Source organism: Lynx canadensis, chromosome A3, assembly GCF_007474595.2.
Source record: "Lynx canadensis isolate LIC74 chromosome A3, mLynCan4.pri.v2, whole genome shotgun sequence".
NCBI classification, from domain to species: domain Eukaryota; kingdom Metazoa; phylum Chordata; class Mammalia; order Carnivora; family Felidae; genus Lynx; species Lynx canadensis.
The window spans coordinates 109,365,030-109,392,443 of NC_044305.1; the positions used below are offsets into that span (position 1 = coordinate 109,365,030).

At 46.2% G+C, this 27,414-nt stretch overlaps 1 protein-coding gene across 2 annotated transcripts; it reads left to right on the plus strand.

Moving 5' to 3' along the window:
- The first annotated feature begins 333 nt into the window (after window positions 1-333).
- Window positions 334-23,288, plus strand: CDC42EP3 (CDC42 effector protein 3). Of its 2 annotated transcripts, XM_030311291.1 has the most exons (3): window positions 334-597; window positions 20,568-20,652; window positions 21,279-23,288. In XM_030311291.1, the coding sequence occupies exon 3, from the start codon at window positions 21,512-21,514 to the stop codon at window positions 22,274-22,276; it is 765 nt and encodes a 254-aa protein (XP_030167151.1). In that variant the 5' UTR covers window positions 334-597; window positions 20,568-20,652; window positions 21,279-21,511; the 3' UTR covers window positions 22,277-23,288. The 2 variants fall into 2 exon arrangements, with proteins under 2 accessions (XP_030167151.1, XP_030167150.1); XM_030311290.1 differs by lacking the exon at window positions 20,568-20,652.
- Window positions 23,289-27,414: the final 4,126 nt, after the last annotated feature.

Genomic DNA, 27,414 nt, shown 5'->3' on the forward strand with positions numbered 1-27,414 from the left:
TCCCTCTTTAAGGGAGCTCGCGCTAGCTTCCCGCGACCTCTCTTTGTGCCGAGGGAGCCCTACGCAGCTCCTCGTAGGGACGCCGCATCCCTAAGGGTGGCGCCCGGGGGGTAACAATGGGCGCCCATTGTACTCCCGGGGCCCGCAGGCGCTGCCGCTGCTGACCCCCTCCCGCTCCTCCGGGCCCCGGCGCAGGTACAGCGGCGGCGTGGGTCTTTCGGGGCCGCGCGCACCCTCCGCCCCGCCCCGGCCCGCCCCCTGCGCCGCCAGCCCCGCCCCGCGCGGCCCCGCCCTTCACAGGTTCAGGCTCAGCGTCCGGCAGCCGCGGGCTTAGTCCGGCTCGCATCTTCCTACACCGCTGAGGCCGGAGTCTGCCGGGAGCGCAGCGGCGGGGCGGGGCGGGAGCGGGGGCCGAGCCTGGAGACCCGCGGCCTCGGGCGCCTTTACGCCCACTCGGAGTGGATAGTGCTGTGAGGTGCCTCGCGGGCCGCCTCGGCTGGATCTGCGGGTAACGGGCTGGGACTGCGTGTGCCCTCGGGAGGCGTCTGTGCGGGGCGTCCCGCCCAGGGGCAGCGGCTGGGATCGTCTGGGTTGCCGGTGAGTTGCTGCCTGCCCAGGGCTCCTTCCTCTCTGCCTGTGAGTCTGTGGGACCCGCGGTCGTGGCCGCTTCCGGCGTGCGCGGGGTGCTAGGCTTGGAAACGCACAGGGAGCGGGGATACGGAGAGCATCGCCTTACCAGCTGGGGCCCAAGGGACCAAAGGGGACGTAAAGCAGACGGGGAGGGGTTCGGGTGGCACGATCGAGACGCAGAGCTCCACCATTTGTGCCCACCACTTTTCAGGGTGGGGCTGCACGGCTGCACTGCACCCTCCGAGCTATTTTGACAGCCATTCTGGGCGCATATTCCATTTTTCCATCTCAGAACAAGCTGCACATGGCTACCGCCCCCCTCCCATCGTGGAATGACACCAGGGCCGCACATGGGTGCCCCGTGCAGGTCTTCGATGGCACTATCCGCCGGGTACCCTCTCACTTGACAGGGGGCATTGTGGCTGGAGCTCCAACCTGCAGATCTGGCAGTTTTAATTATTGTTATTGTTATTATTATTATTATCATTATTTGACGGTGGTTCTGAATGGCTGAAGCGTTTTCAAGATTTTTTTTCCACCTTGGAACTGTCTTGACACAGACAAGTATCAGACACGTGAGGACGAATGGATCTGGCCAGTAATTTTTTTGTTATGAATTATTGTACTCCATCCCCCTCTCGACTTCGAGAGGCATGTGTTTCATCTTATAAATAGAAAGTAGCATATTTTTTGGCAGGACCTCCTTTATACTGTACAGTCTAGGAGAGGTCAGTTTAAAAATAAATATGCACTTGAATGTTGAATTGCCGAGAGCCAAGCTGTGGCTGGGACAAGCTGCGTGGACAGCAGCATCAAAGCCCGGAGCGCAGCTGTGTTGAAAAGAGTAAAAGCCCCAGAGCGCAGCCCAGGCTGACAGTCAAGTAATTACATTTTGTTTAAAAAAAAAAAAAAAAAAGTGAGTGAATTAAAATGAGGGCGGGAATAGGAATGTCAGGAGAGTACTGCAACATGAATCTTTGCAGCCCTTATGTATTTGGGGGAGTCGCTTCTTATGTGTGCTGAGGGTGTAGGGGGTTCTGGAGAGGGAGGTGCTTGGAAGGGGGAGGGAATTGATGAATGTGTTAGGGAGACAAAGATTTCCTCCCCACCCCCAACTTTTAGGCCTCACAATATTCCAGAGTTTCTTAGGGGTGCTGCTTTTTAAACAGAACAAGAAATTTGGAGTGCAGCAGATGTCCGTGTTTGAACAGCAAAGCCAGTCTTGCAGACTTCCCCTTAAGATCACAAGGAGACAAAAGGCTTACCATGAAGTCTGATGATGGGGTATCCCTAAGGCTATCTAAAAGGCTCCTATAACATTCTAACTTAGAAAAGATCGTTTTTGTATCTAAAAACCAAGAAATGCAACGTCTCTTCTTTTCTGGACAGTTCTAGAGGTCTTCTCTCTGATACCACCTGTAATTTGCACGAGCCCTTCTGGGCAGTTAAATAAGCTAGACAGTATGTGTGTGCCACAAACCCTTTTCAGAATAGATTTAAACACTCAAGAGATACGTCGGGGCAGGTTAGAAATGCCTCACATGGTCACACCTGGCATAAATAACCGACTATTTGGATAGTCAAGGGATGGTTGAACGTTCTTCATTAAGTCTCCCAAAGAATGTAGATTTCCCAATCATACTCACTGAATACAACGCTGAATACCAGCCTCTGGGCCCGAAGATAAGAACTTTACAGAAATTTGGAAGTGTTTCTGGATCCATGGCAGTTTCTGTTTTCCAGTGGTATCATCTGCAAGAGATTTACATTATGAATTCCATGATTGGAACGTGGTGCTGTGACAGCAGCTACAGACATGAAATAAGATGAGCCCCCCTTCCTTCCAAATCTGAGCAGTGAAATTCTGTTCTCTGTCTGAATGTAACATGTAAAGACCGCTAAAGTTAGGAGCGTTGCACTTTTTTTTAATTGTAAATTTAAATGTGCGAGAGGAATAAATACAAAGCCATGGGCTCACATGAGCTGGTTTGTCTCTCTCCAGCTTTTCCTTTAACGTGGTGTTTTGTTTTTTATGTCCAACATGTTCACAAAAGCTGCCCTTTTTCTCTTCTAACGTTCATGGTATTCAACAGCAATGGGGATAAGGTAGTTTTAACCTATATCACCCACAGATTCTTACCAGCCTATAAATTTTTCACAAGCTCTGTGCCCAGTAGCCATTGCATGTATCCAGTGGGTGAAGTGCAATACCTAACCTGAAGAAACCCTCCAGAAAGACTGTTTTGATGTTTTCTTTTTAATTATTAAAATTCTTATTTGCAGTCTAATTTCGTTTAGGCCTGGCCTAATTTGTTTCTAACCAGACTCCTGTAGACCCGACTATTCATTGAATAAGAACCTCAATCTATTTTTAAATACAGTATGTTTGCCAGAGAACAAGGATAGTCATTTGAAACTAGTAGATTGAGCCAGCTACAAAATCTCCTTTACCAAGTGCTGGAGCCCAAGAATTCTGCTAAAACATCATGCTGTTCAGGACTTTGGATGATAAAGGCACTTCCTACATGGAGCCTGTCCGAAATGCCAAGCAGTCTTCTCAGCCCTTCACCCTGGTTAACTCATTTATTTCTAGTAATCATTCTATGAAGGAGGAACTGTTAATATCCCCATTTTACGGGTGTGGAAGCTGGGGACAGACCTGTTCTATACGTGCCCAAAATTACACCAAAAGGAACATACCTAAATATGCATATACAGTTTAACAACCCAGTATGTGCATGTAGGAGTGGCTATTCTTGCTTGCATGTCAGCACCTCTTAAGGGCAAGGAGATGGGGGGGAAACCCTGAGGTTAAAAAACCTCTCTGAGTCAGGCTGCCTGAGCTCATAGCCTAGCTCTGGCTCTTAATACTTGTGTAATTGGGCAAATTACTTAGCCTGTGTGCTTCAGCTTACCGATTATACAATGGGGATAGTGATATTACTCAGAGGATGAAATGAATTTAAAAAAGAAAAAAACAGTAATTCACTCAGAACAGTGCCTGATCCAGAGTAAGTACAATAAAAGGTTGATGCTTCCTTGTTGCTTTTCTTTTTTTCCTAGGTGCTTAATAAATACTCTCTTATTTAATATTCATAACTACTCTTTAACATAGAGAGTATTGTTTCAAGATGAGAACACGGCCTCAGAAAGGTTTAGTAACTTGGCCAAGGCCACACAGCTAAGTAGCTGAATCAGGTCTGGATTCAAGTCTATTTGACCTTGTACTAAATACCACACCCCCACCACCTGGGAGGAGTGGCAGTAAGGCTATTAAATCTGACTCTTCTGAGGGGTTTTGGCCTCCAGCAGAGAATTCATTTCATAGTACTCTATATTCAAAGGAAAATGGTAGTAATTGCCAGCCTTGGGGGATACCGGGTGAATTATTTCATTTTTGAAGATAGTTTAATCTCACAGGTATGGCCATAGTCTTCTCCTGCAGGGGATCCAGAATCAAACCGCTAGAGTTAATGTGAGCATTTAATTTACACCATAAATGAAGAGATTTGCTATTGCTATGTGAAAATGCAGGTCTCAGGAAGGAGGAAAGAAAAAAAGGCCCTGCAACATCTAGGTGCCAGGAACTTCTGGGACCAAGGATGGAGCGGAGCTTAGAGAGGACCACAACCCTGCGTTGATGTTCAGGAGAACCAGGGGCTGCAGTGTTCCGTAAGCAGTCTGGATGGTCCCGTCCTTCAGGCCAGTGTCCGCACCCAATGGTGCGTGGCCCTTCAGTCCCTGGCACCCAACGGACATTTAATACCTATTTCATAATGACACTGCTTCGGGAGGAGCTAAGCAAGAGGCAGGAGCCGCCAATAAACTGGGCAGGAAGGTTCTGTCCTTGGTGGAAGGCGGGCCTCCTTATAGTTCTGCACCTGCCCCGGACCCTGCCAGATAAGCTTCTGGTGGGACAGACAGAGTAAGGAAGCCTTTGAAACCTAAGAGAGGTACCCTGGATCAGCCTGACTGGCCTCTACTGCCTTGGACTTGTGGGATTGTGATTGGGGGGGACCCAGACCGAAGTAGGGGTTCTGGAAAGCATGGCCCAAGGTAACTTACATTGCCTCAAAACCAAGAGCAATAGCCTTCAAGCTGTCGGCTTCCATTTGGAATCTTCCTTTCTCCTGCCCCCACCCTTTAATGGTTACAAAACAAAACAGCACCCCACAAACCAAAATAATATAAGTAGTCAAATAGTTATGTAGCAATAGTAGGGTATTTTTCTTTCCTAAAAAAAAAAAAAAAAAAAAAAAAAAAAAAAAAGCCTTGTTTGGCCTTAATATATTTCCTCAGTGCCAAGTTCACCAGTGTCTCATGATGAGGGGCCGAGTTCCACAGTACCTCTTGTTTCATTTTTAAAATGAAAACCCATAGTTTTAAAATATGAATCATGATACTGATATTTTAAAAGTTTACTGTTTCTGAATAGCCAGGCGAACTGAGGCATTTGAAAGCTGGTAAATTCCAAATTAGTAGTATTTGATTAATCCTTATTGCTGGCTAAAGTCATGAATGAATAGTAGAAGCCTTGAATCTCAAATATGAAATTGAAAGAACCTGATTTTCAGGGGTTTGGCTTTTGTTTGCATGTTTGAAAAAGTCACTATTAGTCTTCTAGCCTTTGATTCTTTGTTAAGCCATGTTGCAGTGATAACACATCTGCAGTTAGCTAGCATAACACCACCTAACTTGCACCCTGAGATATGAATGGCATCAGAAAAGGATTCTTTGGGAAACTGGCTTGACTAAGGTCCCTTTCTGCAGGACTTCTCAGAGCATTTAATATGTCACTGTGTTCGTTGAGTCTCCACAGGGAGACAGTGTCCAGAGTCTCAAATCATTAGCCCACAGAGCAACTGGCAGGAGTGGTCTGGCAGGCAACCCACTCTGGGAAGCAGCAAGCCAGAGGCTGAAGCCATCCACTGCAGTCTGCCCTACAGAGCTGAAGGATCCCAAGGACATTTTAGAGAGTCAAAGGATTAGAGCCACAAGAACGCACCAGGAGATGTGAGCACACCTGTAATTCTGCTGTTTGATAAAATTAATACAAAACTAATGGAAACAGTCACAGAGGTGCTGGAGTCGAGAAAACAGATTCTGGTCTTGGCTCTGACCCAGGCGTAAACTGACTTCAGGGTCTGTCTCATAGATGAGGCGCTTGGTGCTAGATGGTTTCAGATAACCTCTAGCCGTAGAACCCAGTGAGCTGGAATCAGTGAGACCTATCAGCCTACCAGTCTTACTACTAATAATGTGAAAACCCTGGGTTGAAAAACAGACCAGTGCAGCTCTGTAGCAAAGCAGTCTGAGCCACCATGGAAGGCAGAGAACTTCAAAGTCAGGCCTCTATTTAGACAGCTTCCACATTTGGGAATCTGTCATGTTCTGGTGACAACTTGAAGGTCATATCTGTGGACACATCATTGCCAATGATAAATCACTGTGTGTTTAGTTGAAAAAGATCTGTTCTGTTCCAATACATTATAGGCCGCACCCATTTCCTAAACAAGGCATTTTTGGTTTAATGTGGCTTTGCCATTTCAGAATGCATTTGATTTCTTTTCCTTTTGTTTCTTTTTTTTACTTTATTTATTTATTTGTTTGCTTATTTATTTTGCCAAGGGTCAGTTCAGACGTATAACATTGATTTTAACACAGCTGGAGATGAGGCTGTAAGCCCTTGGCTGGCCAGCTGTGTCACAAGGCAAACCCCTGCGCTTCTCTGGGTAGACTCTGCCCCCTCGTCTGTGAAGCAGTGGAAGGGGAGGGATGGGAGCACAGAAGAAGCAGACGTTTTCCAGGCTCTCTTCTGCCTGTAGACTGCTGTCATTCTATCACTCTTCCTCGCTTGTACCCGAGGCATTTCCACAGTGTCTTGTACTTGGTGTTGTAACACTTACTGTTTGAATGATCATCTTTTGACCCTTGCGGCTACCTAGTTAGACTGCCAGCTCCTTGAAAGTAGGGACTGAACCTACCTTATGTCAGCTTTTGTCTCTTTTACAAACAGGACCTGATGGGAAAGCAGACGGTCTAGTCCTAGCCTGTTCTATGGTTCTGCCTGTGGCACAGTCTTCTCCCAGTGTTGTCAAGCCAGAAGTCATTTGCACTTAACAGCTTATTCAAATCCTGCGGTAGTAGGGGTGCCTGGCTGGCTCAGCCTGCTTCGGATTCTCTCTCTCTGCCCCTCCCCACTTGTGCACGCTCGTTCTCTTTCTCTCCTTCTCAAAAATAAATAAACATTAAAAAAAAAAAAAGAAATCGAATCCTGCGGTAGTAAAGTTACTCCTTCCCGGGCTACAGAACCTTCACATTCAAAGGGAGGCACCATCATCCTTCGATTCTGACGGTCATGATCACCCAGGGTTCTCAGAGAAGGAAGCCACCACCAGAACCTCCTCTGAGTCTCCTCTGGGGAGTTGCAGCCTGTTCTGAAGCTTCCTCCTGCCCGGGTGCCACTGCAGGGGCTCAGTGCCACCCGGGCAGTGCCCGTGTCAGCCTGGTACTGGGCAGAGTAAGGGTCATTGTGCTTCCTCCTGCTTGCCTGCATCTCTCCAGCCGTGACCGTGTGAACCGTGGACTTCCTGATCCTGGTGGACATATTGATCATTGGCTTCTGTCTTGTTCCTTATCCAGCTCTAGTTTCTTGGAATATTTAATAACAATTGCCTCTTCTACTGATTTGTCAGCTCACTGCCTAACAGAACTCGGTCAAGCATGTTACATGTGTGTTGTCTCCTCCTAAGAAACACTATTCCTATCTCCACTCCGCAGAGGAGCAAAGTGAGGCACCCAGAGAAAATTATGGGCCTGCTTTGTACCCTCAATTTGGTACCGGGAAGGATGGGAAAAGATGATGAACATTTAATAGGCTGGTAACAAGTATTTTGTTTTTTGTTTTTTGTTTTTTGTTTTGTTTTGTTTTTTAACGTTTATTTTTGAGACAGAGAGAGACAGAGCATGAATGGGGGAGGGGCAGAAAGAGAGGGAGACACAGAATCAGAAGCAGGCTCCAGGCTCTGAGCCATCAGCCCAGAGCCTGACGCGGGGCTCAAATTCGCGGACCGCGATATTGTGACCTGAGCTGAAGTCGGACGCTTAACCGACTGAGCCACCCAGGCGCCCCAAGTATTTTGATTCTATTAACTTCATTAAAAAGTGTCGTTTTTTTCCCCTTAAAAATTCCCTGGAAACTAGATGTTTCTGCAGATGTAGAATCACAGACCCTAACATTTCACAGATGGAAGGGTCCTTAATTTCGGCCCTGCTCTCATTCTGACAGGATAAAACCAAGGCCCTAAGAGTTGGGTGACAGAAAGCATGAGTCCTCTTTCGGACTTTTTTTTTTTTTTCCCTAGCTAAAGCAAAGAAAGAAAATCTTAATGTAAACCCAGTATATTAAATAACAGATTTTGGAAGAGGAGGAAGGAAATGGGTAGGGATGTTGGCCCTACTTTTCTGTCTCCCTTCCCTTCGCCAGTGACCCGCAGGTGCCTCCCTTGAACTCTGGGAGTTCCAGGGAACACAGTGTGAGGAATCTCTATCGTAAAATGCTTTGTAATACCGAGGATAAATCTTAACAACTCTGTGGTGATATCATCTCTGTGCAGCTCACAGGCACCTGCCACAGACTGCTACTTTAAGTTAGCGTCGCCTAGAGGAGATCTACCCTAACTCCCTCCCTTCCCCGCTGGAATCCCGACAGCATCTCAGACTCAGCAGGGAAGCCTCTCTTCTTCGGACTGATTAATTCAAGTTGTTCTAGACTTCTTCCTCAGACCCAGCCCCACCTGGCCTCACCATGAACTCTAATCACATGCCTCCTTCTTTCCTTGGGACTCTACAGATGCCCTCTCACCTGACAGCTCGCCAAATACTTAAAGAAAATAACTAGAGGCCCTGAAATTTTTCTTCATCTGACCAGTAACGGTTGACGATAATTTTCCCAGCTCATAGAAGTCTCATTTGTCCTCAAGCCTGGGAGAATTGCACCTGGAGAGAAAGGGGGCCTGTACATTTGTAGGAGAAGCTAGCCCCGTGCCAGAGGAAGGAATTATCCTGAGTCAGCTGGAGGTGGCAATTCCTTCCACTTGTGGAGACTGTTCACAGGGTGGACACGAACCATTTTTTTGATGACAACTACAGACAACATTTAAGGAGAAAATGAAAGTGGTTATTTTGGCAGTTAGAGTGGTTCCCCTCCTTCATGTTGAGTTTCAGCAGACGTTCTGGTTTTTCATTTGGTGTCAAGATGATACTTTGCGATTGCATAGCACTCAGCTCTTATAATCACCTTTAAGAGAAGCGGGTTGGGGGTAGTTATCTCCATTTACATGGAAGGTAACTGGCACATATGTGTGTGTCTGGAGTTCTCCAAGGAGCCTGCAAGCCTGGTTCAAAGTTTTAGCTTCTCCCCTAAGGCCTAGAACCTCAGTGAGGGCTCTATTGTTTTGTTTGCCAAAGTGTTCATTCATTTGAAACGCGTTTTTCTTAAGTACCTGCTCTGTGCTAGTCCCACATTGACATTCAAAACAACCCTCTTCTGTAGAATGTCCATTATAGTTTCTTGAGGTTTCTTTGTACCTCTTGGGCCAAATAATCCAAATTTCCCCCTTAACCCACTTCCTTTTGAAAGGAAAGGTCAGGAAAGCGAGCTCATTGTTTCTCCCAGGGCCTCATTCTTTAAGATTGACTTAAATATAACTAGTGGGTCTGCATTCAGGGGAATGTATTGTCAGTTTATTCTTGAGTCTTGCCTGTCTCTCTGAGATGCTATTTGCACATTGCAGTCAAGGATTGACATCCTTTCCCTTTCAAATAGCACGATAACAAATATTCTCTGCCTTAATCCCAAAGATCTGTAAGAGCCTATAGAATTACTGTGGCTTGCATTGATAGGCTGTAAAATTCTTACCCAGCATGGATAGAGAAAGGTTAAAATGCCTTACAGATGGAAAAATGAAAGAAAGGTTTTGCCACAAGAGGCCACAGCTCCTTTGTTAAAAGATTTCATTTATTTTTTCCTGTAGGAGTCATAGAAAGACTCTATCTTGGATTTTCAACAAGGAGGGCAGGGTTGAAGGGGGAGCAAGACAAGGCAGTCTCTTTCAGACTTTCTCATTTGTCCCTTCATTCAACGAACATTTATTCAGTGCCAGCTGTGAATTAAATATAGTTGTCTCTCCCCAAAAGAAGGCAACCTAGTGGGAGACACAAGCAGTGACGGCAGCATAGTGTGATAATTGGTGGCTTTGAAGTATAAACAAGGTACAATAGGGGCGCCTGGGTGGCTCAGTTGGTTAAGCATCTGACTCTTGATTTCAGCTCAGGTCATGATCCTACAGTTGGTGAGTTCAAGACCCATGTCAGGCTCTGCGCTGACAGCACAGAGCCTGCTTGGTATTCTCTGTCTCCCTCTCTCTCTGCCCCTCCCCTGCTCCTGCTCTCTGGCTCTCTCAAAATAAACATTTAGAAAAAAAATAAACAAGGTACAGACGAAGCTCAGTTTAAGAGGCTTTGGGGGAGCTGGTGGGAACTATTAGCTACAGGGGTGGGCAGGACCCAAATGGCTTATTCTGTGTCCAGGTTACAAGGGTGGGCATGCTATCGAAGACCGAGAGTGACCAGGTTACTCAGGCATTGTCGCCGGCTCACTCAAGATGAGGTTGGAGGCAGGGAGACCAATGGGGGGCAAATGCGCTTGTGCAGGAGAGAGATCCTGAGGGATTAAAAAAAAAAAAAGGCTGAGGCAGTGGCATTGATAAGAGGAGACAGCTCTGGGCCTTGTTACGGAGAATGAGGCAGGGAGACTTTGTGGGGGACTTCCTGCCATTTACCGAGAGAGGAAAGTACAGAAGGCCTGTGCTAGGTCAGGGAAGGGGGAAAGAAAGATGGCACGTTTGTGTGGGGCGAGTTGAACAGGAAGTCCCTGGGGGAAGCCAAGTGAAGTCTCAAAGACTGGGGGAGAAAAGACCAATGCTGTCTGTGAAGGAGCAGTGTTTTTTTAGTGTGTTATTTGTTTTAATTTCCAATCCGTTGTATACTGATACTAGAGTGCAAAGTGAGTACCTCGGGCCCACACCCAGCTCCCATGCAAGCCAAACTTCACAAACTTGTCAATGGCCTGTCCAAGAAGAAGAAGCCACTCATCATGGGCTTGATTGTTATGGCAATGTCAAAAGGTTTCTAGTAGCTTCCTTTTGATTTTTTCACTTCTCTTGTCACTAGAGGAGACAGTTGAGGCCACGTGTGGGGGTGTGATTGCAGGGGGATTGTGAAAGGTTGGGGGAGGGACAATAACCATCCAACCCTGTGGAAATGCCATATCTAAGGCAGGGGCTCAAACTTTTTCTGTAAAGGGTCAGTTAGTATTTTAGACCGAGAGGCCCACATAGTCTGTCACAACTACTCAACTCTGACCTTGTCATGTGAAAGCATCTCTCCCAGGGTTTCCCAATGCCAGCACTACTGAGAATTGGAGCCAGATAATTCATTGTTGTGGGGGGCTATCCTGTGCATTGCAGAATGTTCAGCATCATCCATGGCCCCTCTCACTAAATGCCAGTGACACCACCATCCCCAGTCCTGAGAATCAAAAACATCTACAGGCATTGCCAAATGTGGGGGTGTGAAGTCACCCTCAGTTAAGAACTACTGAGTTGTAGACAACATATAAGTGAATGGGCATAGATGTGTTCTAATAAAACTTTATTTACACAAACAGGCCAAGGTCTGGATCTGGCCCACTGACTATAATTTATCAATAATAGCTCTTACTCATAGCACCTTTGCCCACCTTATTTTTATGGAGCTTACCACCTATCTGGAGATATCAGGCATAACATCACAAAACAGAAAAATAACAAATGCAGGCTCTTTAGGAGTCCTAAGAAAGCCTCTGCCAATGCAGTACTGAGCCTGGATTATGTGAGGTGAGTTGGAGAATTTCTCTGGGAAGGAAGTGACTAAAGCAGGTCTTGGAGGATGTTATGAGTAAGGGTCGATGGTAAGCAGGTGGGAGGACAGTCCGTGTAAGGAACACAGGGTTCTTCGTTTCAGAAAGTTAGGGGGGAAGTGAAGTGTCACTAGTGAGGGAAGGGAGCCATTGTCCCCGGTGAAAGCTGTGTGGTTGTTGTCAATGGCCCCATGCACGTGCTTCCTCTGGGAAAGAATTAACAGTGAACACTCTTTTCTAAGAACAGGATGTTTGTTTTTCTCCTTGAGACTCAGGGGGCTTTCTTACGGCAAAATTTTCATCTTTAGGCTTTTCTTTCGCATAAAGTCAAATTCCTTTTGAGATCCTCTTTGAGAAAATTCTTTTGGTTGTTGTCTAGGACCATTTTATTGATTCTTGCTTCCCAGCAAGGTTAAGTTATGATCTCTGCCTCTCACTGATGTTGAGACCACAGTGTATCACTTCTTCGTGCTGTCACAACTCAAGGCAGGTAGCCTGCAGAGGACATTCCATTCTGAACTCACTTACATGCAAGTCCTCACGTTAGCCAACCAGCAGCAATTAAAGAGCCCAGACTGTGGAGTCGAGCTGTGGCAGAAATCCTAGCTCCTCCATATTTTGGCTGGTTGACCTAAGAGTTGGGCTTAATCTAAGATCGCTTCCTGAGAGGTGTTTTCTAACACCTACCTGGCCCGCAGCAAACACTCAGATGTTTGCCATTAATATAAGTGTGAATTCCTTAGAGAAGCAGGCATTTCAAACTTGCCGCTTCCTTGAGGAGCCCCTGCAGACTTGGACTGGGGGGTGGAACCTGGGAGCAAACCAGTTCCTCTTTCATGATGGAAGGTGTAGCAGGGGTTATGGATTTAAACACTTCTTAACTTGATGTTCACTGTGTGCCACGTGTAGTGGGAGGCAAACAGGACCCAGTGTGTGTCCATAGAAGAGCTCTCGGCCCAGTCTGAGGGGACATTCATTCATTCACTGGATAAATATTTGTGTACAGATATTTACATACAAATGACACGGGAGAGCCTGCCTTGGAAGTGGGTGGAGAATGGGATGGCCACTGCCAGCTTCCACATATACCCAGTGCTGGTATGATTGGAGATGCCATGATTCAGCCCATCCAGTGAGAATGAACGGTTATCGAGGACCCCAGCAGGTTGGGAGAATAACATGGGAGGCCCCCTATCTGTCTTTTCACCCCATTAGGGAAATAGAGCATTCGAGGGGCCTAACCTTTGGGGTCAAGTTCTCTTTCTGTATTGATACTGTCCCCGCAACTTTGCAGATCAGGTGGGATCCATTAGTTATGGAAGCATGCAAGCAGTTCACATATCCACCAAACTCTAAAGTGCCTGCCTTGGTCCTCCTGACTAGCCCTGAGTCTGTGCCCCATGTAAAACTAGTCATGATAGGGGCGCCTGGGTGGCTCAGGCGGTTGGGCGTCCGACTTCGGCTCAGGTCATGATCTCACAGGTCATGAGTTCGAGCCCGCATGGGGCTTTGTGCTGATGGCTCAGTCTGGAGCCTGCTTCGGATTCTGTGTCTCCCTCTCTCTCTGCCCCTCCCCCACTCACGCTCTGTCTCTCTCTGCCTCTCAAAAATAAACATAAAAAAATAAAAAAAAAAACAAAACTAGTCATGATAAATGAGTCGGCATTTCAAGAGAAACTGTCCTCGTCCTCCTCTTGCCTTGCTACAGCTGCTGGGGATCGATGTCCCTATTGAGTCCTCCCCAGGAACTGATTTTAACAGGGAGAATAGGTGTGCCTTCGGAGAATAGGTGTGCCTTCAAAAGTGCAGACTCTCTATGGGGCGCCTGGGTGGCGCAGTCGGTTAAGCGTCCGACTTCAGCCAGGTCACGATCTCGCGGTCCGTGAGTTCGAGCCCCGCGTCGGGCTCTGGGCTGATGATGGCCCAGAGCCTGGAGCCTGCTTCCGATTCTGTGTCTCCCTCTCTCTTTGCCCCTCCCCCGTTCATGCTCTGTCTCTCTCTGTCCCAAAAATAAATAAACGTTGAAAAAAAAAAATTTAAAAAAAAAAAAAAAGTGCAGACTCTCGAGGTGGATGTGCTGTCTTCCAGTTTTGCTTCTAAAAAATCTTTCAACTAGTACAATTAGAGCCCATAAATGTGAGGTGTGTACACAAATGAGCAGTGAGTCCCCCATATGGTATTTGTGGGTTGCTACAAAGCAGGTCGTAAAAGAAAAATAAATACAAGCTGTAGCTGAATCATAAACGAGAAGTCCATTTATAGGTAAGTGAAGGTGAGATGTATCACCCTTTCTGAGTGGGTCCATAAAATGCAGTCTGTTCAGTCTGGCTGTAAGTTCATGTGCATGAAAGCTAGGCAGCTGGGGGCTGAGCGAATGGAGTTTCGCTGTCTTGTCACATATAGCTATGTCCTCGGTTTGGATGATGTAGGAGAGGGTAAGAATCTAAAACTAGAAAAGGCGTCTTATCTTTTTAGGGGTAGAGTAAATAGACCAAAAATATGAAAAGCATCTCTTCAGGATGCTGTTTATCGGGTGTTCTCTGGTTACATTTTTTTTCCCTCTCGGATTTTGATTGAAGTTCAGTGTGGAATTTCAAATACTATGATTTTTTTTTTTCCTGTGAATTTCAAATTCTTTGGAACTTGAGTAAAAACACAACCATCTTCAAATGGAAAGTCTTCTAGGTAAGGTCTGTGAGCGTTTTCATAGGCGAATGTGAGAGGAGGCCATGGGGAAATTGGCAGCGATCATACTCCCCAGTAGGAGACTCAGAAGGAGCAGAGACAAAACACACATCATGCACCACTGAGGAGGCTTTGGGACCGGGGCTGCTCCCTGTGACAGCCTCAGACCTTGATCGCCGTCCCCATCCCACAGCCACCCTTTCCATCTTTGAGACACCCGGGGTCTCCCTTGGAGACCCCCTCCCTTGGAGAAGCCAGTGTCCCTGTAGCTGCTTCTCAGCTTCTCTAGGGCCTCAGAGAATCCGTTAATCCCTTTTCTATTAAAGTTTAAATGACTCCTTCTGATTCCTAAAGATTTGTTTTCCCTCGCTCTGAGTTTTCTTTCAGTCGCTCCCCTCCTTCAGCTTCTCACATGTCACGACCAAGTTCTTTGTCTCCCAGTTGGGACTCCTCAGAACATGTAGGAACATGTTCCAGGTAGCCTTTATCCCTTCCAGAGTGTGGAGTCCAGGATCAAATACAGTTTTTCAGGGCTTATCGCTGTGGAGAGAAATACCCCGAAGATGGTTGGGGGGGGTGGAGAGGTTCTTGACTGAGTCAACATCCTCCTTCCCTGGGACTGATGGTTCAGATTTGAAGGAGGAACATGTCACATTTTTGCTTGGGGCCCAGGTGGTGCGGCAGTGCTGTGTCTGGATGTTAGGAAAAAGGGAGGCAAAGTGAAAAGTGATGAGAAGGTAGGATGTCCTTGGAGGATGTGACAACCAAGCAAGAAAGGGGAAGTCCGGTACATGCTCACTTCCCGAAAGTAGAAGAAAGGAAAAGCCTGGAGGTCCCTCAGGATGATGTCCCCACCCCCCACCTGCCCCTGTCTTTATACATGTGTGTTTTAAATTAACGTCGCAACCTATTTTGCAGGATGCAAGCACGTGTTTGCTCTCTTTCTCCACTAAGAATTACTCTAAAAATAATTAGTAGACCAACCAAACATTCCTTTCTTAAAATAAATGGAATTTAAAGAATCTAAACCTCTTTGTTCTTTTCGGATGAATTGCCAGTCCTGTCAGCTCTTAAGTGATTCAAGAACTGATTTTTTTGTGTGTCACTTCTTAAGAACCCCCTGTTCTCCGCCCCGCTGGCCACTGCCCTGCTTCGGTCTTTTTGGCATCATTCTGTTTACCAAAAGGATGGTAAGGAAATGAATCAAAGGGCTGCTTTAGTTTTTTCTTCATTGAATTATTATCGTAGCAGTGATGATTTCTCTTATTAACACTGTCACTCATGCTTCATTCGGTCACCAGAAAATGGAATTGGCCAGCTTGGTGCAGGAAGGATGGCCCCGATACTCTGCCATTCTTATCAAAACCATGACTTTAACTTCCCCTTGAGTCCTTCTGTGTCCTGGAACGCTTGAGCTTCTCCCAGATACCTGTAAGTGGGGGCCTGTGCATTTGCAGCTGGACCCATGTCCCCGCATCTGCCAGACATTCTCTCTCACCTTGATAGAGGGTGACAAGCAGCTGACTGGGATGTTGACCCCCTTTGTTGGCAAATCTAACCTCTCCTCAGTGCCCCAGGACTGGGACCTTTGTTTTCTAAGGGATCTAATTTCCCAGATAAATATGCTCTCCAGTGTCATCGAAGGGGGGAAAGAGCAGCAAACAGTGATCCAAGAAGAGAGAGAAAAGGATTAGCCCTCATGGAGTGTTCAGATTTCAGGGTCAAGAGGAGGGTTTCTGAGAAAAGGCCTATACATGGGAAGATTTCTGTCTGTCTTCCTCTCTTTTTCTTGTCTTCCTGCCTTCTTACTCTCTGACTTTCTGTCTTTGGATTTGAGGAAGATAGAACAGAGGTATCATGGCAACACAAGAAAGCAGGAAGGCCAGGAGAGCCCCCGAGTGTGGACGGGCAGCATCCTTTGGGTGGTTCAGTACTAAGTGTTTATGATGGATGGTAGAGTCTTGACTGATAGTAAAAGGCTAACAATTCTCTTCATTTGACCTATAGAACACCCAGAGGGCTGCTCACCGATTCTGGTTGTGTAGCTCATATCTGGACCGGTTGTGTAGCTCATATCCTCTCCCCACTCCATCCTACGGCAAGTAATCCCACTTCCTTCTGGGCAGAGGGCAAAGCCTCTTGGGTGTTGCCTGATTCAGGCTCTCCCACTGGGATTCATCCTCCCTCTGCCTCCTGCCTCATCTGTCAGCTGCCAGCAGCCTCTTGGAGCCCAGGTCTCCTTTTCTGCAAGCAGTGAGCCAGGGACAGGATTTTGTGTTGAGTGTTAGGGACCATCCCGTTCTAGAGCATGGCCCGTGTCACTAGCCACCGCCTGAACAGGAGCTGCACGCCCAAGCCCCAGTGCCTCCTCTTGTCTGTGCTTCCCTCCACGTGGACACTTATGCCTCTTGCCTTTTCTCATGTCTTTGTGACTAAAAACCCTTCTCTTAGGAGATCTTTTCCATTCTGCAAAGTAACACCTGTGCTGCCTCTTCCGTGAATGCCTAGTCCCTGCAGGAAGAGGCGATCTGTCCCTTGGCCATGCTCTGGCGAGACAAGGTCAGCCCTCTTTTGAGGTCTTCATATACCCACAGGCCACCACCTTACATTTTGGCTTTTGAACACAACCGCCACAGACATGTTTACATTATGATCCAGTAACAGGTTGAGTAGACTTTTCAGGACCTTTGTATAAAATTCGCTCCGAGGTGCAGCCTGAAGCTTAAGCAGCCCTTTCTTTTCTTTTTTCTTTTTTAAATAGCTAATGGCTAATTCATTCAGGTGGTTCGAAAACCCAACATCATACAAGGATATACAGTGAGCAGTTTCTCTCCCACCCTTGCCCTATCCTGTCCATCCCTCCCTGTGGGCAGTCACCATGATTAGTTTCTTGTGTGTGCTCCCAGAGATATTTTACAGACACACAAGCCAATGCAAGTGTATCTATATACTTCTGCACCTGTCTTTTTTTCCCTGTAAAGATAGATATCTTTGAGCTCTTTCTGTATCAGCGAAGAACTGTTGAATCCTTCGTAAGACCTGTATGATATTCATTTGTAATTGATGATACCTTAATTTATTTAACCGGTCCTTTATCGGTGGACAATTAGGTTGTTTCCAACTCCAGACTGTTGTATCCTCCTGGATTTGATAATATTGTACGTGTATTATTTCCCCTGTGTGCAAGTTGGGTAAATCTCTGTAAGTGGAATTCTGGTGTCAAAGGCAACCAGCTTCCAATGAGGTGGGTTCTGTTTCGTGCTTTCACCATCGGTATATGCAGGGCCTGACCCCACCCTTATCAGCCCAGTGTGTTATCACATATTTGTATCTTAAAGAGGCTTTGGGATGCACCTCCTTAATAATTTGGGAGCTGACTGAATTTCCAGCGAGTGTGATTATTAAGAGACAGGACCTTAAACTCTGGAGCCTGGCGACTTGGTTTAGTGCCTTCGTAGCCACGTAGCCTTGGCAGAGGGGACTCAAGACTCATTGTCTGGACCTCAGTGCATCATTTATAAAATGGGGATATTAACAGTAGCAGCCTGATGGGTTCTTGTGGATGAGCTGGTACATATCCAAGGTTGGCACAGTGCCCAGAACATAGAGATGCTCTCAGTAATATTTAGTGTTGATGGTTCCCGGGAGCATGCACATACCCTCCCCGGGACCAGCTCTTTTGTTAACAGCTAAGAAACTGTGCCCATTAGATTTCTGCATTAGCAAAGACAGAGAAGGTGCGGAAAGAATAGTCAGGCCAGGAAGGGAAAGGGACGTTGATGTATGTTGGCTGATAAGCCAGGGAGCCCAGGATATCCAAAAAGGAGGGGAGGAAGCAGCCAGTGTAAGAAATCCTCATTATTAGATCAAGCATGGTTGCCCCTGAGCTGAAAAAGAAAGATAAGATAAAGGGATGGGATTAGAGCTCTGTTTCTCCAACATTACATTGCAAATAGCAGCTCACCTAAAGTTAAAAAGACATTTTTGTCCAAAATTCCTTAAAAAAAAAAAACAACTTCCAATGTATGGGAGCTCAGAGCACTGGTACATAGTAGAAATTCAATACAAATTGTTTGCAAAGCTCTAGAAGCCTACATCCCTGTCACACAATAAACACTATGTAAATATTTATAGAAAGAAAAATGTATCTTCTCTTCCGCTCCAGGCTCACTGCCTGCAGCTTATCTAACCTTCAGTCACCAAGCCTTTTCTTCCTTTTTTTCTATTTTTTGTCCCTTCCTTCCCACCTTTGTGTCTGTGACTCTGATGTAAAACCCAGCTTCTACCAGTCTGAGCTGGCCTCTAGCGAAGGGCCTGCAGTGCCTGTGGCTGTGGCTGTGGCCGTGGCCTGCAGGGACTGAGGGCAGAGCGTTCTTCCCCTGAGCCTTCCGGGTGCAAATGTTTCCTCTCCCTTCTCTCCCCAGCGCAGCCAGGCGCTGTTCAAGTGAAGGGCGATTGTGAGTGATCCGGTCAGCAGGGCAGGGAACTGTTCTCTGGCTGCATCCTCGTGGCATTTTTCCTTTTCTGCCTGATTTGAAGTGCCCTGCCCTGGTTTCTGGCCTCGCGTAAGCCTGGCTCCACCAGCTGACCACGGGCAGCCCTCACTTGCCCCTGAGTTGGTGGTGGACAGGCTGTATCTTTCCCTGGCAGCTGTGCTCCTGGCCGTGTGTGCCGTGGACACCGCTCCGGTGGGCAGCTGTCCCTCGGGGCGGCCTCCCACCTCCTGGGGGCCCGGTGCCCTGGCGGCTCCTGCAGGCCACCATCTGCCACGCTGTGCCCAGAGGTGCAGGAAGGCAACGCCAGCTACCCCTGAGTGGCAGGGGCCCCAGGCTGTCGTGCACTTACGGAGGAAGGAAGTCCTGCCATTGGGATCCAAGGCTTTGGAGTTGTGACATTTGCTACTGCCCCCAGACCCAAATTAGCGTCAAAGCCGAGAGAACATCCGGACCCACCAGCCTGGCTTCTTAGGCGCATCTCCATTAGTAACAGTGTTTCCATGCGATCCTGACCTCAAGTGGGAAGCAGAACCAGGGGGTGCCTCTGTGTGGCCACAGCAGCAGCACTTTGGGGAGGTTTGAACCAGGTCCTTACTTGGGACGAAAGGGAGAGATGCTGAGTGTGAGGTCCTAGGTGGCAGCTTCAAGGTCGGCTCACTCGAGGTGCAAACCCTCTTGTGCTGCGTGGACCACCTTCCCACGCACGAAGCCAGGGCGGGGTGGGCCGCTCCAGCTTATCATCGGTCCCTGCCTTGTCCAGTCTGGGTGCAAGCCACTTCCCAAATGGAGCTTGTTGGTGCCTTGCCACTGGGTGCCAGAGCACGGTTCTTTCCACCTGCCACGGGGAAATGAACTCAAAATTTTTATGCGTACAGCCTCCAGCTGCTACAAAGCAAATGTGGCTGGCTCTCTTCAAGCCACCATCCAACTCAGCTCTTGGATATTTATTTATTTATTTATTTATTTATTTATTTATTTGCTCCTCTGCCAGTGGGGAGGAGAGCCCGATGGGAGAGGTCTCAGCAGAGCATTTCAGGAATTCCCACAGTGGGAAAGGTTTTTAACTTCTTCACGTCAGCTGATGGGACCGAAGAGTCAGAGGATTTATTTTTAAGAGATGAAGAGTTTCTCATCTGTAAGATGAGAACCCAGAGCCCCACACCTCCTGGCTTAGCACTTCTCATTGTGTTAAGTTGCATGTGCAGGGAGGGTGTGTGCATTTTCTATGCTGGTAACACACTACCAGAAACTCCGTGGCTTACAACACCACCTAAGTTATTGTCCCACAGTTTTTGTCAGTTGGGAGCCCAGGCAGGGCTTAGCTCCAGGGTCTCATCAGGCTGGGAGACAGATGCCAGGGGGCTTTGCTCTCATCAGAGGCTCAACCGGGGTGGGGGGGATCTACTTCCGGTTCCCTCAGGTTGTTGGCAGAATTCATCTCCACGGGCCCTCCCTCAGCACAGCGGCTTACTTTTTCAAAGCCAGTGAAAGGTACCTTTCTCCAGTCTGCTAAGATGGACTCTTTTACCATGTAACCTAACCACGGGGTGACATCCCATCACCTTTGCCACATTCTGTAGTTTAGAAGCAAGTCCCAGGTTGTGCCCACACAGGTGTTAATAAATACCAGGAGGCACATCATGGGGGTTACCTTGGGGTGCCACCTACCACAGGGAGAGGACACAAACTTTATCAGGAAGTGTTCCAAAAGTATTTCTAAGACCCAGCCAGTTGTAGATGATCACACTGTTTTTTGTTTGAAAAGAATCAGTTTTGTTCTTTTCCTTCTATCTCAGAATGTCTCCAAGACCTGAAAGCCTTGACAGCCCAGTTTTCTGTGCCACACCTCGATCCCAGCTCCGGCTCTGTCATGAACTGACTGTATGTTATTGACAAAGGGTGATTTATTTTGTGACTCCTGAATCCCTATTTTCTCATTTGTGCGACTGGATTTTGCTAAGATTTTGTTGGCCACTGGCACATAATAGCCGCTGTCACTTAGTAAATGGTATTTCCAACCCCTTTCCTTATAGGACTATTTGCTGCATTGCATGAGTTTTATTTAGATACAGAACTCGGCAACAAAATATTATCAAACAAAAGGGAAAACATTTTAAAGCAAATCTACTTTGTATCTAAGGAGCTGAAATCACTCTGGTCATGTGCTGACAGCAATTCTTATAATAGAGAAAAATCTAAAAATCTTAGGCATGTGCAGAAAATTGTGTCCATGACCATGTTTAGAAAGTACTGATGTCATAGGTATGAGTTTTTTTCATCTCTTTCTTTCCTCTTTTTTTCCCCCCAGAAATAAGACCAAGATTAGTAGACCCTTAGTAAAAGACCCTAAGATTAAAGTTCTTATCCTACTTGATGGAGGGAAAAAATAGAGTTTGGCTTTAGATGGGAACTGGTCCTGCCTTTATTCACAGGCTCTTGAGAAAGAGGCAGGCCCAGTGAACCCTAAAGGGTCAGCTGACTATAACCTGCTTTGGTTTCCTTTCCAGGTTTCTCCCTGCCGTGGGATGGGTCGGATGATGTAACTGGCTCTCCAGGACGCCCCACTTGGCTGTGACTTCAGGAAGGCCTTTTCAACCCAGTCTCATTTCAGAGCCACTTCTAGAAGCTCCTTGAGAAAAATGATGTGACAGATCCTATCAGAAAGGATATTCGGAGCTTAACATCAGCGAAGAAAGTGGCCCTTTTCCCTTTTGCAAAGTAGACCTTCTCCAACTGCAAAATGCCAGCCAAGACCCCAATTTACCTGAAAGCTGCCAATAACAAGAAAGGAAAGAAATTTAAACTGAGGGACATCCTGTCCCCCGACATGATTAGTCCTCCTCTGGGAGACTTTCGCCACACCATTCACATCGGCAAAGAGGGCCAGCACGACGTCTTTGGAGATATTTCTTTCCTCCAGGGGAACTACGAGCTTTTGCCTGGAAACCAGGAGAAGGCCCGCATGGGCCAGCTGCCCGGGCACGGCGAGTTCTTCCGGGCCAACAGCACGTCCGACTCCATGTTCACAGAAACGCCCTCCCCGGTGCTCAAAAACGCCATCTCCCTCCCGACCATCGGAGGCTCCCAGGCGCTCATGCTGCCCTTACTGTCACCGGTGACGTTTAATTCCAAGCAGGAGTCCTTCGGGCCGGCCAAACTGCCCCGGCTTAGCTGTGAGCCCGTCGTGGAGGAGAAGGCCCCGGAGAAGAGCAGTCTGTTGGAGAACGGGACAGGCCACCAGGGAGATGTGTCGTGGGGCTCCAGTGGGTCCGCGTCGCAGTCCAGCCAGGGCAGGGACAGCCACTCCTCCAGCCTCTCCGAACAGTACCCCGACTGGCCGGCCGAGGACATGTATGACCAGCCTGCCCCGTGCGAGCTTGTCAAAGACAAGACTAAATCAGAGGAGTCCCTCTCTGATCTCACGGGGTCCCTCCTCTCCCTGCAGCTAGATCTGGGGCCCTCGTTTTTGGATGAGGTGCTGAATGTCATGGATAAAAATAAGTAACAGACACCACCAGCTCTTGTCCTCGGGGGTAAAAGGTATCATCAAAAAATAAGAACTAAACCAACCACAGTCGGAGAGAAGAGCTTCACTGGCTATGTTTGCCACTGTGTGATAGGTTTTCTAAAATAATGTTCCTACAAAGTATTTTTTGTACCTGTTATGCCCTGTTTGCAAAAACAAAACAATAACGACAAAAACTGTCCTGGCGAAAAGGAAGTCAGTCAGAACCCATTTTTTTTTCGGTGGGTATTGCTGACGTTCAGCTCACGTTTTTTTGCTTCCAGACACGCTAAGAAATCTGGCCCGGCCAAGATTGGCACTAGCTCGAAGGGCTGCACAAGTCACATTAAAGAACTTCACAGTACTCTAGCATTTCCTGGGCAAGAAGAAGTCAAAGTTTATTTAACACCTAAGCCTTTTTTCTAGACTCTTTTCTATATTACATCATTTGGGCTCGCCATAGCAAATTCTTCAGTGTTAAAACTATTCTCTGTTTTCACATTTGAACAACTTTATGGGTTTGGGGGATTTTCTTGTAGCTCTTATATATCCCTATATATTATATCTATATCGCGAAATTTTGACTGTCCGCTACATGTTGGTAAGACACAAGCAAAGTATTACTGTAACTAAGTTATTTTTAAAGTTAAAATATATTTTTATGTGCCTTTGGCTTTTTATTGCAGAGTCTACATTTTATAGATATCACATCAAATGTTGTCATTTGACTTGTTTCCATTTGGGGTCCCATTGTAAGCTGCGTATGTATATGTTTGGAAAAGTGTATTCATATTTAGCTTTATCTCTTTTTCTTCATCTGTTAATCATACTTTTCACAGCAACCAACAATGGATTGTAAAGTATAAAGGCACAGGTTACTCAAGATGCTTCTGCAGAGACTGTGGGCTACACCATATAATGTTATTTGGAAATATAGGTATTTTAGTACAGTACATACTTGCATTACATAGGTACTTCATGCAACACAATAAAGAGTAAATGTTAAAATGAAGTTGCTTGTTTATAGTAATAAATAAAAACATAAGAGAATAATAATATTTTCCTTAAGTCCAGGACCAGAAAAATTGCTTCTCTGAAGTATGTGTGAGCCTTTAAAATAAGGTATGAGGTGATTTCCATCCACTCTGCAATTTTGAGTATTTCCCAAAGCTTTGAGATTCCAGAAACAGCACCCCTCAATTTTAGGAGAAATGAGCGAGATCAGAATTTTTAAAAATATTTTGGGGACAGTGTAAGTCGGGGAGGAGCAGAGAGAGTGGGACAGAGGATCCAAGGCAGGCTCTGCACTGACAGGCTGACAGCAGCAGGTCTCGCGGGGGGCTCGAACTCACAAACCGCGAGATCGTGACCTGAGCTGAAGTCAGACGCTCAACCCACGGAGCCACCCAGGGGCCCCTCAGAACTTTTTAGGTCAATCGATGCCAGCTTCTCAAAATTCATTTCTGTGCATCTCTTACTTTAACACACTATGGCAAACTCTTGTAACCCCAATCCCATCCTTGTTGGACAGATGTTTCCTTGTTGCAGGTGTCATATAAACAAGATTAAGGAGGCTAAAAAGAGGGCAGTAGAGAACACTCCTCTCTCTCCCCCCACCCCCACACCAAGGAGGAGAGATGCCTGAGGATGTCAGTTAAGGAACGGGAACAGGAAATGTACACAGCGATTCCTGCCCTGCTGTCAGCACCCTCCTCCCCCTTCAAAGTCAAACACTTGCACATCATAACTTTCATTTCTCCTTGAACTGTATCCTGAAATGACTTCCTCTCTCAGACATTTCAATGATTGTCCCACCTGGTTTGGAGCTGTTGCAATTCTATCATCTGATCATCTAAAATAACCTCTGAACTTCAGGTGAAACACGGGACAACTAACCACATAGTAGAGGAAACCAGTTTCCTTGGAGCACCGAGTCCCTGCCTTAATTTCCCAGCTGTATTTCTATCCCACAATTGTCCGGTGTTCTTCTTCGGTTCAACCAGACCCTTTTAACGCTTTCCCTGTCTTAATTATTGGTCACATTTATTCTCATGTTACTCTTCATCTGCAGCATGACCTCAAGGAAAAGGTTAAACTACTAGATAAAATGATAATGTTTGTGCATTCCCTCTGCTACAGTATTGTTTGCGAGAATCTAAGCAATGATGCATCCTTGCAGGCATTTAACTATTATACTTTCTCTGGGTCTTTTCCCATACAGTCTCCCAGTAGATTAGGTATGATTGAGAGGGTACAAATATGCCTCTATGGGAGAGGAAACAGCTACATCTGCCTTATGGTTTGGTTAAGGCATTTCTCCCTTGGCAGCCCTTCTGATACCTGGTTCCTTCTCCAGGGAGCAGGTACAGAGCTACTGGTGGCTTTCTGCGAAAAAGCACTTTCCACTTGCTGAGAGCCGAATTGAGGTTCTCGGTCTATGAACATTCTCCCGCTTTTAACCTTATTTATCAAGATGCACTTTATTTGCAGACTCAGAATGGCAAGCGACCTGTGACCCAACAACCAGGAAAGAGACCATGTAGCTTGTCTAAGTTGAGACCCTTCGTGTGTAGGCAAGGTTCTCATAGGTAATCTTTTCCCTGGGCGATGAGACCTAACAAAGGACATGGATATATTACTTCTGCCTCAAATTATTTGCTTAAAAAAAAAAGGAAACATCAGGGTACTTAGCTCTTTGCAAATATAAACAGACAAAAGGAAAAGTATACATTACATGAGGGCTATTCCCCTCCTAGTATGAAGCCTGGTGAGACTGAATCATTTTACTGTGAAACCTAAAACAAGTCAACATGATGGTTTCTCTCCAATAAGAATTTCTCCTTTGGAAATCGTTACCAACCTAGTCCCTGATTTAGCAATTCTAATAAATAAAATCTTCAGACTTTAGAATTCGCTTACCAGACTAATATGAATGACTGACTAAAGTTTTTTTGGACAAGTCAATAAGCCATATATATAACTAGGTTATTGGCTGCAACCCTGTGTCTCCACCCATACTTTTGGGCTAGATCCAGCAAGATAAAAGAAATCTCCAGATGCTAAATGATAAACTAGGATTGAGTCAGATGGGTAACCTTCTGGTTTACTTAGCTGTATGGTACACTTGGGAATGTCACAATACTCAAAACTATGTTCACACATTAACTTATGTGTGGTTAAGCAATACAATTATTTTCTTTTTTTTTTTTCAAAAAAATTTTTAATGTTTTTATTTATTTTTGAGACAGAGAGAGACAGAGCATGAGCAGAGGAGGGGCAGAGAGAGAGGGAGACACAGAATCGGAAGCAGGCTCCAGGCTCCGAGCTGTCAGCACAGCCTGACGCGGGGCTCCAACTCACAGACTGTGAGATCATGACCTGAGCTGAAGTCGGACGCTCAACCGACTGAGCCACCCAGGCGCCCCTACAATACAATTATTTTCTAAAGAAGAAGATGATCTCCCTGCTTGCTTGATTGATCGACATGTTGGTTTCATCTGATGATATCTGGAAAGTTGCATGCTTCATTGGGATAACACACCATTTCATCCAGCCAGTCTTCCATCTGAGAATGTTTAATTCTTAACCTTATTCTTAGAGCAGGTGATTATTCAGAAGTAGGCCTAACCATTTCTTACTTGAGTTGCCAGGGAGTCATCATTCTGTGGTAAAATGCTGCAAAGAAAGTCATGTGGAAGAACCTTGCTTGTTCTGTGAAGAGATGTATAGCACAATGAAGTCTATTTTACTACAGTAGTCCTCCTTATCCGTGGTTTTGCTCTCCAAAGTTTCAGTTACCCATGGCCATTGGGTCTGGAAGCAGATTATCCTCCTAATGACCAATCACCAGAAGGTCAATAGTAGCCTAATGCTATGTCACGATGTCTACTCACTTTACTTCATCTTACTATGCAGGCATTTCATCAACTCTCACAGGAAGGGGGAGTACAGTACAATAAGCTATTTTGAGAAACCATTTACATAATTTATTACAGTATATTATTATAATGGTTCTATTTTATTATTGTTAATCTTGCTGTGTCTAATTTAGAAACAAAACTTTAAGGACGTATGGGAAAACAGTATATATAGTGTTTGGTACTATCTGTGGTTTTAGGCATCCACTGGGGGGACCGAAACATATCTCCTGTAGATAAGAAGGGACTATTGTACCATGCTGCCTTTGTCTTTCATTTTTACTTAAAAAAAAAAAAAATCTGATAGTGAATTCACTTCCATTGGCTTCCACGGGAGGTCAATAATCTTTGTCCTTTGAAGGTCAGCCAAATTTCCCTCATGGAAAGCAGATTGACATTAGTGATAGATACATAAAAACATCTGCCCAAATCAAAGCCACTTTGCCAAATACATTTAATACTCCAGAGTGTTCGTGTGCAGACAGAGATGCCTGCCATATATCAAAGTCAGGAAGGCTGAATAGGTGAAGTGGGTATTATGCTTACCATAAAACAATTATCGGAGTAAGTCATAAGACATATGTGTGATTCATTGCCAAAAGATGGTTGGGAAAAATGAGCTCTGGGGCGCCTGGGTGGCGCAGTCGGTTAAGCGTCCGACTTCAGCCAGGTCACGATCTCACGGTCCGTGAGTTCGAGCCCCGCGTCGGGCTCTGGGCTGATGGCTCAGAGCCTGGAGCCTGTTTCCGATTCTGTGTCTCCCTCTCTCTCTCTGCCCCTCCCCCGTTCATGCTCTGTCTCTCTCTGTCCCAAAAATAAATAAACGTTGAAAAAAAAATTAAAAAAAAAAAATGAGCTCTGAGTTCTGGGGAGGGAAAGATGTGGATGGCTTTATGGGAGAGGAGGAGAACCCAAATAGATTTTTTTCAGGAGAGGGGGAATTCTCAAGAGGAAGATCATAAGCAAACAAAAGGATGCACTATAAGCTATAAGGGTTTCTCCTCAAAACAGTCCAGGAACAGGGATTGAACTAGAAAATGCTCAGTTCCAGGCCTGAAAGATTTGGGCCCATGCCTGAGAAGGTTCTCCCAGGGGAGTAAGAAGACTTCGGAATCTGGGTTGCTGAACAGGTGGCTCCCAGGGTTAGAAATGTATATACAATAAGCCACCATCTTGAGAAAGCTCATGTCCAGTTAATGGTGCCTGTGCTATAACCTGAAA